The sequence below is a fragment of the Scylla paramamosain genome, unplaced genomic scaffold, assembly GCF_035594125.1.
Source record: "Scylla paramamosain isolate STU-SP2022 unplaced genomic scaffold, ASM3559412v1 Contig4, whole genome shotgun sequence".
Classification (NCBI taxonomy): Eukaryota; Metazoa; Arthropoda; class Malacostraca; order Decapoda; family Portunidae; genus Scylla; species Scylla paramamosain.
In genome coordinates, this window is record NW_026973669.1 from 3,302,501 (window position 1) to 3,313,147 (window position 10,647).

Sequence of the window (10,647 nt, forward strand, 5' to 3'; positions counted from 1 at the left end):
CCCCCCATATCCCCCCTACCTTTTGTAGGCCTGATATTTCCATAGGTCTATTGTATAACTGCGAGTTTTTATAATATATGACATTATATTAAAGATTATTTGAAATTTTATAACTGTGTTTTATTACAATTATCATTTATTTATTTATTTATTTATTTATTATCCTTGGTGGTGGTGGAGGTGGTGGTGGTGGTGGTATCGTGTCTCTCTCTCTCTCTCTCTCTCTCGTTAATAGGCTGTAGTGAATATCTGCAAGGGTTTTCAAGGCTGTTTTAAAGGCTCCAGTGAAAGTTGTAAGGGTTTTCAAAGGTGTTTTCGCGATAAATTGATGTTTTTTAATGTTTTTTCAAGGCTCCAGTGAAAGTTGTAAGGGTTTTTAAAATTCCAGTGACAATTTAAAAGGTATTGAACGAAAATTATTGAGGTTTTCAAGGGTGTTTTCAAATTTTTCAGATTTATAATACAGAATGAAAACTTAAGAGGCTGTGTTGTGTGTGCGTGCGTGCGTGCGTGCGTGCGAGTGCTGCCTCACCCTGCTGTGTTTTTAACGTGTTTTCTTAAAGATTTGAATGAAAGGGTTGCTTATTAGTGAATTAGACCATTTTTTTTTTTTTTTTTTTACTATATAATCTGTTTGTCTGTCTGTCTGTCTGTCTGGGAAGAGGAGGAGGAGGAGGAGGAGGAAGAGGAGGAGGGGAAGTGAGAGGATGTACTAGAGAGAGAGAGAGAGAGAGAGAGAGAGAGACAAAGAAAAAAGAATATTGTGTTCTCTCTCTCGCTCTCTCTCTCTCTCTCTCTCTCTCTCTCTCTCTCTCTCTCTCTCTCTCTCTCTCTTTCAGTACAGTTCTTCACTACTCCACCCTGACAACACAACATCAACTACTACTACTACTACTACTACTACCACCATTACTACTACTACTACTACTACTACTACTACTACTACTACTACTACTACTACTACTACTTATAATTTTCGAATCTAGCCTTTTTGGGGATGAGAAAAGGGTGATATAGTGTTTATTTATTAATTTATCGCTCTAATTCTTGGTCTGCTGTGTTTTTTTATATTTTATTTCGTATTTTTTCGTATATTTTTCACGTCTCATAAATTTAAGGTTGTATTTTGTGAAGTAATACGTTTTGGTTTTCGTTAGGTCTAAAAATAGGCTTATTTATCTCTTATTTTACTTATTTGCAGCTTTTTTACTTCATGTACTGTATTCTAAGACATTATTTCCGTATTTATTTGTTTTTTTTTTCTCGTCCTTTATCAGAATAGGCTGCAATGATTATAATTTTCTAGATCATTGCGAATTTAATGTAGAAAAATGGCGTTTCTCCTTTTTTTCATTAGTTTATGGGTAATGTAATTAATCTAGTGTATTTTTAGCTGTATTTTATATTTATGCATATTTTCAGCGCTTCTGTTAAAATAGACTGTCTCAGCTATTATTTTTCCAGATAACTGCGTAGTATTTTGAAATCTTATGTGAAAAATAGCTTATTTCTCCCTTACTTACTAATTTACGGCTAAAATGCGTAACCTACTGTTTTCCTAGTCTTTATTTTATAATTTCCCTTCATTTCCCGTTATCGAAAGTCCCTGTATATAACGTAAACAAAGGATGTAAACAAAACAAAGATCCTCGCAATGTGATTGGCTACTCACCACTACGTAGCAAGTGACGTCATAACACCCCGACCAATCACAAGGGAGAGAATCCATGACATCACAGCCCAGCCTCCCGCGCCCCACAAATCGGAGGAGAGCCAGTTACCCGCGAGACATCGACGTAGGAGGGTTGCCGTTCAGTGTCTCGTGTTTATATGTGATTCACTTATTTGCAATGGCGACTCCTAAGCAGGTGGTAAGTGTGGAGCAGGTGTGGGTCGCAGGTGTGTAGTGGAGGGGGTAGGGGAGGTGTGTGGGGGGGTAGGTGGTATATTTCAGTTATGTTTGTGTGGCTGTGTTGAATATCAGCTGTTTCTCTCTCTCTCTCTCTCTCTCTCTCTCTCTCTCTCTCTCTCTCTCTCTCTCTCTCTCTCTCTCTCTCTCTCTCTCTCTCTCTCTCGTGCGTGTGTTTTCTTTCGCTGTTTCGTGCTCTCTCTCTCTCTCTCTCTCTCTCTCTCTCTCTCTCTCTCTCTCTCTCTCTCTCTCTCTCTCTCTCTCTCTCTCTCTCTCTCTCTCTGTGTGTGTGTGTGTGTGTGTGTGTGTGTCTCAGTATTTCAAGAGCACAAGAGAGAGAGAGAGAGAGAGAGACAGTTCATTTCTTTCTCACGCTCTCTCTCTCTCTCTCTCTCTCTCTCTCTCTCTCTCTCTCTCTCTCTCTCTCTCTCTCTCTCTCTCTCTCTCTCTATTATTATTATTATTATTATTTTCTTATCTTCTTTCCATCCTTTCCTTTTTATCTCCTCCTCCTCCTCTTCCTCCTCCTCCTCCTCCTTCTTCTTCTTCTTCTTCTTCTTCTTCTTCTTCTTCTTCTTCTTCTTCTTCTTCTGTTAGTGTTCACGTCTGCTTCTCTCTCTCTCTCTCTCTCTCTCTCTCTCTCTCTCTCTCTCTCTCTCTCTCTCTCTCTCTCTCTCTCTCTCTCTCTCTCTCTCACACATTTTTCTGAGTCACCAAACTTTTGCATCCGGTGTGTGTGAGAGAGAGAGAGAGAGAGAGAGAGAGAGAGAGAGAGAGAGAGAGAGAGAGAGAGAGAGAGAGAGAGAGAGAGAGAGAGAGAGAGAATTTCTTCCAAATTTAGCAAGCATTCCACAAGTGAGCCAAGAAAGAGAGAGAGAGAGAGAGAGAGAGAGAGAGAGAGAGAGAGAGAGAGAGAGAGAGAGCGTGATCATTATTCCCATTGGGGTATCAAAAGTGCCTCTCTCTCTCTCTCTCTCTCTCTCTCTCTCTCTCTCTCTCTCTCTCTCTCTCTCTCTCTCTCTCTCTCTCTCTCTGACTAATATTCATTTGAGTTAATTTTGAGTACATTTCCTCTCTCTCTCTCTCTCTCTCTCTCTCTCTCTCTCTCTCTCTCTCTCTCTCTCTCTCTCTCTCTCAGGAGTTTGTGGCGTTTGGCAGAGAAATAATAATAAAATAGTAGTAGTAGTAGTAGTAGTAGTAGTAGTAGTAGTAGTAGTAGTTGTTGTTGTTGTTGTTTTTGTTGTTGTTGTGATGGTGGTAGCAGTCTTATTATTATTATTATTATTATTATTATTAGTAGTAGTAGTAGTAGTAGTAGTAGTAGTAGTAGTAGTAGTGGTGGTGGTGGTAGTAGTAGTAGTAGTAGTAGTAGTAGTAGTACCGGATTTTTATTATCTAAATGGTAAACACAGATAGGTCAAGTGGGTGTACTCTCTCTCTCTCTCTCTCTCTCTCTCTCTCTCTCTCTCTCTCTCTCTCTCTCTCTCTCTCTCTCTCTCTCTCTCTCTCTCTCTCTCTCTCTCTCTCTCTCTAATATTACGCATGTAGGCAACAGCTAGATTAAAAGCGAAGGTCGTTCTCTCTCTCTCTCTCTCTCTCTCTCTCTCTCTCTCTCTCTCTCTCTCTCTCTCTCTCTCTCTCTCTCTCTCTCTCTCTCTCTCTCTGTGTGGGTGTGTCAGTTTGCGTCCCAATGTACTTAAGTCTCTCTCTCTCTCTCTCTCTCTCTCTCTCTCTCTCTCTCTCTCTCTCTCTCTCTCTCTCTCTCTCTCTCTCTCAACATTATATTCTTTGTTAGTAATAATAATATCTAATCTATAAGAATTTAAAGATAATTTCATTTACTTTCTGTTTCTTAATTGTGACTGATAAGAGAGAGAGAGAGAGAGAGAGAGAGAGAGAGAGAGAGAGAGAGAGAGAGAGAGAGAGAGTAAGTGTTTAATGACTTCGTGTGTTAGTTCCGTGTCACGTTCTCTCTCTCTCTCTCTCTCTCTCTCTCTCTCTCTCTCTCTCTCTCTCTCTCTCTCTCTCTCTAGGAAGCCATATGTGTGTGTGTGTGTGTGTGTGTGTGTGTTTAGTAATAGTAATAGTAGTAGTAGTAGTAGTAGTAGAGAGAGAGAGAGAAAATAGAAAAATTTGCCTTTATGACTCTCTCTCTCTCTCTCTCTCTCTCTCTCTCTCTCTCTCTCTCTCTCTCTCTCTCTCTCTCTCTCTCTCTCTTGTGACCTTGCGCATCTTAACCAGAGCGAACCAAACCTAACCTAACCAAACCAAATTTGCCTGCCTTTTCAAAACGCCTCATTGCACAACCTTCTCTTCGTTCTATAATTTTCAAACTATTTTTTAACACTTCCCCAAACACCCCTTGCAAAAACTGTAGGCCTAAATATTGACACCAACTGCAGCAAACGTTTAGAAATAATGCAAACGTCTTTTTTTTTTTTTCTCTCCCTTGCAGCTGAAGAGTGTTGGTCCGAAACTCGTCCCATTCTTCAAAACAGTCGCCATTTATTTCGTGCTTTTTATCCCGTCTGACCAGCCATCTTTGCTAGCCATGGTGATAAAATGCTTGCCTGTCATCTCCCTCATCGCCTTCGTGCTTCTCCACGGCATGAGTCTCGGGGAAGAGTGAGTAAATAGTGAATTTGTAACGTGGTGTGTGCTTGAGTCACCGAATCTTGTTGCAGGGGATTTAGGTTGCGTTAGGTTTGTTTTCCGCAGTTTTTATAAGTTATTTGGGTTGTTATTTGTGTTTTTTTTGGCGTGAGTGCGTGTGGGAGGAGTTGTTCTTTAAGATGTAGTAGTTGTAGTCGTTGTAGTTGTGGTAGTTGTTGTGATAATTGTAGTAGTTTGAAAGGGGGATGACTGAGAGATGCTGAGATGGGCTGTGTTGGGTTATGTTTGAATTTAGCTGCTGTTATGCCTTATTTAGGGTGTTTGGTGCGGTTTTTTGAGGTGAATGTGCGTGGGAGGGGTTGGTTTTTAAGTTGTAGTGGTTGTAGTAGTAGCAGTAGTGGTAACAGTTGCAGTAATCGTTGTAATAGTGGTGAGAAGCAAATAGTGTGGTGTGCCTTTAAATAATTATCGTTTTCTTTGTTGAATTACTCCCGTTCTCTAAATATTTTGAATGGCTGACATTGTTAAAACATTCCAACTCGCCATAATACACTAGAACTTGCAAAATAATGAATATAAAGACGCAGCAAATATGAAATAACAAAACAAAGTTAATAAATAAGGAGGATAAGCAATAAAAATAATAATAATGACTGTTTTTTCCCTCCTCCTTCTTGAATTTTCCTTCTTTTCATCCTTCGTACTGCATTTATCTTCTATCTGTCCCTCCTCTTCCTCCTCCCACAGATACGCCTACTCTCGCCGCATCCTCTTAGGCCTAGTGTTTTCATTAATAGGCGATGCGTTGCTGATATGGGAAGATCTGTTTGTACATGGCCTGGCAGCGTTCCTCGTGGCTCAGATCTTGTACATATCAGCATTCGGATTTTCGCCCTTCAATGTTTACGTGGCTGCCGCTGTGTACTCCGCCATGGCTCTCGGTGAGTGGTGGTGCTGGTGGTGGTGGTGGTAATATATTTTTTTCAGATTTTTTCGTGTTTTTTTAATTTATTTGTTTATTTTTCTGTGTGTTTTTGGTGTGTTTTTATTTTGTTTTTCTGATTTGGTTTATTTTGTTTTGTTTGTTTATTTGTTTATTCATTTATTGCATAGGTGTTAATGTTTTCTTAAAAGGGGGAGGGATTTTTTTCAGATTTTTTCGTTTTTTTTTTTATTTGTTTATTTTTCTGTGTGTTTTTGGTGTGTTTTTATTTTGTTTTTCTTATTTGGTTTATTTCATTTTGTTTGTTTATTTGTTTATTCATTTATTGCATAGATGTTAATGTTTTCTAAAAGGAGTTAGTGTTTAGTCCCCCGTTTTCTGTGTCTCCTCCACCTCATCCCCTCATTTCTCTCACTATCTCTTCCTCCTCCTCCTCCTCCTTCATCATATTCTCCACTCTCCTCCACTTCTAAACAAAAAAAAACTTTAAATATATGAGTAACAGACATACCTCTCCCTCTCTCTCTCTCTCTCCCTCTCTCTCTCTCCCTGAAGGCATTGCAACCTTACTACCGGGGACAGCAGGAGGCCTAAGCGTGGGTATGCCTATCTACACCTTTTTCTTAATGACAATGGTGTGGAGGGCTGTGGCAAGGGTACAGCTGTTTGAGGAGCTGTGGACGTGGACAAAGCTGTGTTCCTGTGTGGGTGGCCTGCTGTTTGCTGCGTCAGATTGCATCATTGGGGTCAACGCCTTCCTGTTTCGTGTTCCGCACTCCCAGGTGAGGTCACGAGGGGTCAGCAGGGGTCATTTTTGTGTTTTTTTATTTTTTAGTTTGTTTTTTGTTGGTTTAGTTAGGTTAAGTTAGGTTACGTCAGGTTAGGTTAAGTTAGGTTAGGTCAGGTTAGGTTAGGTTAAGTTAGGTTAGGTTAGGTTAGGTTAAGTTAGGTCAGGTTAAGTTAGGTTAGGTTAGGTTAGGTCAGGTTTAGTTAGGTTATATTAGGTTAGGTTAGTGTTTTATTCATTTGAGTTAGGTTAAGTCAGGTTAGGTTACGTTAACTTTGTGTCATTTTAGGTCAAGTTAGGGCAGTCGATTGTAACTTTAATATTAGGTCATGTCAGGTCAAGCTGGTCAATTATAACTATTTACATAACAGGTCACACCAGCTTAGGTCACGCCAGCTCATTTCACGCCAGGTCAGATCACGCCAGGTCAGGTCACGCCAGGTCAGGTCAGGTCACGCCAGGTCAGATCACGCTAGGTCAGGTCACGCCAGCTCAGATCACGCCAGGTCAGGTCACGCCAGGTCAGGTCACGCCAGCTCAGATCACGCCAAGTCAGATCACGCCAGGTCAGGTCACGCCAGGTCAGATCACGCCAGGTCAGGTCACGCTAGCTCAGACCACGCCAGGTCAGATCACGCTAGCTCAGACCACGCCAAGTCAGATCACGCCAGGTCAGATCACGCCAGGTCAGGTCACGCCAGGTCAGGTCACGCTAGCTCAGACCACGCCAAGTCAGACCACGCCAGGTCAGACCACGCCAGGTCAGGTCACGCTAGGTCAGATCACGCCAGGTCAGATCACGCAAGGTCAGGTCACGCCAGGTCAGATCACGCCAGGTCAGGTCACGCCAGCTCAGATCACGCCAGGTCAGGTCACGCTAGCTCAGACCACGCCAGGTCAGGTCACGCTAGCTCAGACCACGCCAAGTCAGATCACGCCAGGTCAGGTCACGCTAGGTCAGGTCAGGTTACGCCAGGTCAGGTCACGTGCCTCACCCCCCCTCTCCCCCCACAGGCACTCATAATGACAACGTACTATGCTGCACAACTTGGAATTTCTCTCAGTGTGGTGGACAGCAAGGCAAGCTATCTCGACGCCCACAGAGGCACGCCCACGCCCGCCACGCCCACGCCCGCCCGCCACCACACGCCCCCGCCCGCCACCCACACCATCTCCCTGCCCAAATCTCGTAGGCGCGTCGTGAGAGTGAGTGAGAGAGGACAGTGAGTTCTAGGTCTAATTGTGTGTGTGTGAGAGAGAGAGAGAGAGGGGTGGGGTGACACAAGGGGGTACTTGTTCCTTCTTTGTTTTGTTTTTGTTTTTTGTTGTTTTTGTTTTTGTTCTTGTTGTTCTTGTTCTTCTTCTTCTTCTTCTTCTTCTTCTTCTTCTTCTTCTTCTTCTTCTTTATTATTATTATTATTATTATTATTATTTATTTTTTATTATTTTCTTCTTCTCTTTCTCCTCCTCTTCCTCCTCCTCCTCCTCCTCTTGTTCTTGTTGTTGATGTTGTTATTGTTGTCCTCCTCCTCCTCCTCCTCCTCCTCCTCCTCCTCCTCCTCCTCCTCCTCCTCCTCCTCCTCCTCCTCCTCCTCCTCCTCGTTAGCTTTTAAGTAAGGGGTTAGGGTAAGCTAGGTTAGAGTAGTAGTAGTAATAGTAGTAGTAGTAGTAGTAGTAGTAGTAGTAGTAGTAATAGTAGTAGTAGTAGTAGTAGTAGTAGTAGTAGTAATTTTTGTAATGGAAATTATATAATACTCGTAATTTTTATTTGGTGATGTTTAAAAGATTATTATTATTATTATTATTATTATTATTATTATTATTATTATTATTATTATTATTATTATTATTATTATTATTATTTAACTTCGTCGTAAAGGAATAATGAAAAAAAACAAACGGTATTTTTTTTTATTTTATTTATTTATTTATTTATTTCGTAGACGGAAGAGTGAATAATAATAATAATAATAATAATAATAATAATAATAATGATAATAATAATTTTTCATAAAGACATGAATGAAAGAGTGAAAATAAAAAAACATTATTATTATTATTATTATTATTATTATTATTATTATTATTATTATTATTATTATTATTATTATTATTATTTATGTGCGTGCGTGCGTGCGTGTTTGTTTGTAAATAGCAATGTATTACTACTATTACTATTTTTGAGGCCAAAGTAGAGAGAGAGAGAGAGAGAGAGAGATGAAAAAAAAGGTTTATTAGTAAAATTCTGGATTATTTTTTTTCTTCTATTTATTTATTTATTTATTTATTTATTATTATTATTATTTTTTTTTTTTGGTGTAAGGAAAGTTAACAAAATATTATTAATTAATCTTAAAGGAATGATATTGTTTACCTTAAAGGAACGGTACTAGATATTGTGAAGTTAAACCGCCATCTTGTTTTCTTTTGGGGAAATACTTATTTTTTTTTTCTGTAACAAGGAAAAAATAAGAATAAGAATAAAATAAATAAATAAATAAAAGGGAAGAATTTATTAGTCAGTTAAGAAGAATGATATTTTATGTCCCGTTTTCTTTTCGTGAACCTTAAAGGAACGATGTCAGATATTAACAGATTTCCTTCGTTTTTTTGTAAGATAAAGAGATTTGTTTCCTTTTTTTTTTTTTTTTTTTTTTTTGTTTTATAAGATTAATGAGAAAAAGGAAAGGAGATTTATATTCAACACACACACACACACACGTTTCAAGACACACACAAAAAAAATATATTCCTGAGATTTTAAAACATATAAATATTTATGTAATCGTATAATGATTTTTCTTTCTTTCTTTCTTTATTTCTTTATTTATTTTATTTATTTGTTTATTTTATAGTTTATTGAGTTTAATATATTAGAGTGTTGTGTGTTTGTGGCGTGTGGTTTAACCTTAAAGGAACGATATTGTCATTACCTACGGAAATTAAGAATGATAAATAACAGTAATAATAATAATAATAATAATAATAATAATAATGTTATAATTGATTTACATTATACAAGAAAATAATTATTAATATTTGGTTTTATCCTAAAGGAACGGTATTCTGTGTGTAACCGCGAGAATTACATTAACATAAATAACAATAATAATTTACTGTCATGGATTGTAATTGTATTAATAATATTTTCTTCATCCTACAAGAGAGAGAGAGAGAGAGAGAGAGAGAGAGAGAGAGAGAGAGAGAGAGAGAGAGAGAATAAAAAAGGAATGTTTCTCTTATCTTAAAGGAACGTTATTGTGGGTAACTTTGAAAATTACCTTAAAAATATAATAATAATAATAATAATAATGTACTATGAAAGACTGTAATAGTATTAGTGGTGTTTTTCGTCATTATACAAGAAGAATTATAATAGCGATGTTTGGTTTTTATCCTAAAGGAACGTCATTGTAAGAAAAAAAAAATAATAAATTAAATAAATAAGCTGTAGTAATAATTTCTTTTCTTTTTATTTATTTGATATTGTTTTGATTTATTTGATTTTTTTTTATTCTTATTTTTCATTATTTTTGTTATTTTTGGGTCCTTTTATTTATTTATTTATTTATTTATTTATTTTCAATTTTTTTAATATTTTTCCATCGACCTGTTTATTTATTTATTTATTTATTTATTCATTCATTTATTTATTTAAAGAGGAAAAACAAACACAACACTGAAAACAACAACAACAACAACAACAATAATAATAATGATAATAAATGTGTATAAATATTTACTTAGTATTGTAAATATTTGTATAAAGAAATAAAAATGAAAAAAAAAACTCGCTCATTTTAATGGATTTGTTTGTATTTTGCCTTAAAGAACGTGTTTTTTTCACGCTGTGTTGTAGAAATATTGTTAATGTGTCACTACAACCTTGGAAAACAGTAAAGTCCACTACAACCTCGAAAACACCCTTAGGAACCCCAATATCTTTACTACAACCTTAAAAACCCCAATATCTTTACTACAACCTTAAAAACCCCAATAACTTCCACAAAAACACCCTTAGGAACCCCAATATCTTTACTACAACCTTAAAAACCCCAATAACTTCCACAAAAACACCGTTATGAACCCCAATATCTTTACTACAACCTTAAAAACCCCAATAACTTCCACAAAAACACCCTTAGGAACCCCAATATCTTTATTACAACCTTGAAAACCCCAATAACTTCCACAAAAACACCCTTAGGAACCCCAATATCTTTACTACAACCTTGAAAACCCCAATAACTTCCACTACAACCACAAAAACACCGTTATGAACCCCAATATCTTTACTACAACCTTGAAAACCCCAATAACTTCCATTACAATCACAAAAACACCCTTAGGAACCCCAATATCTTTACTACAACCTTGAAAACCCCAATAACTTCC

General features: G+C 37.6%; 1 protein-coding gene across 1 annotated transcript; it reads left to right on the top strand.

The window, feature by feature from the left end:
- Positions 1-1,728: 1,728 nt before the first annotated feature.
- On the top strand, positions 1,729-9,459 carry LOC135096500 (lysoplasmalogenase TMEM86A-like). Its single transcript, XM_063998015.1, has 5 exons — positions 1,729-1,871; positions 4,365-4,534; positions 5,270-5,463; positions 6,021-6,247; positions 7,267-9,459. Exons 1-5 carry the CDS (start codon positions 1,851-1,853, stop codon positions 7,477-7,479), a joined length of 825 nt encoding a protein of 274 aa, XP_063854085.1. The 5' UTR covers positions 1,729-1,850; the 3' UTR covers positions 7,480-9,459.
- The last annotated feature ends 1,188 nt before the right edge of the window (positions 9,460-10,647 follow it).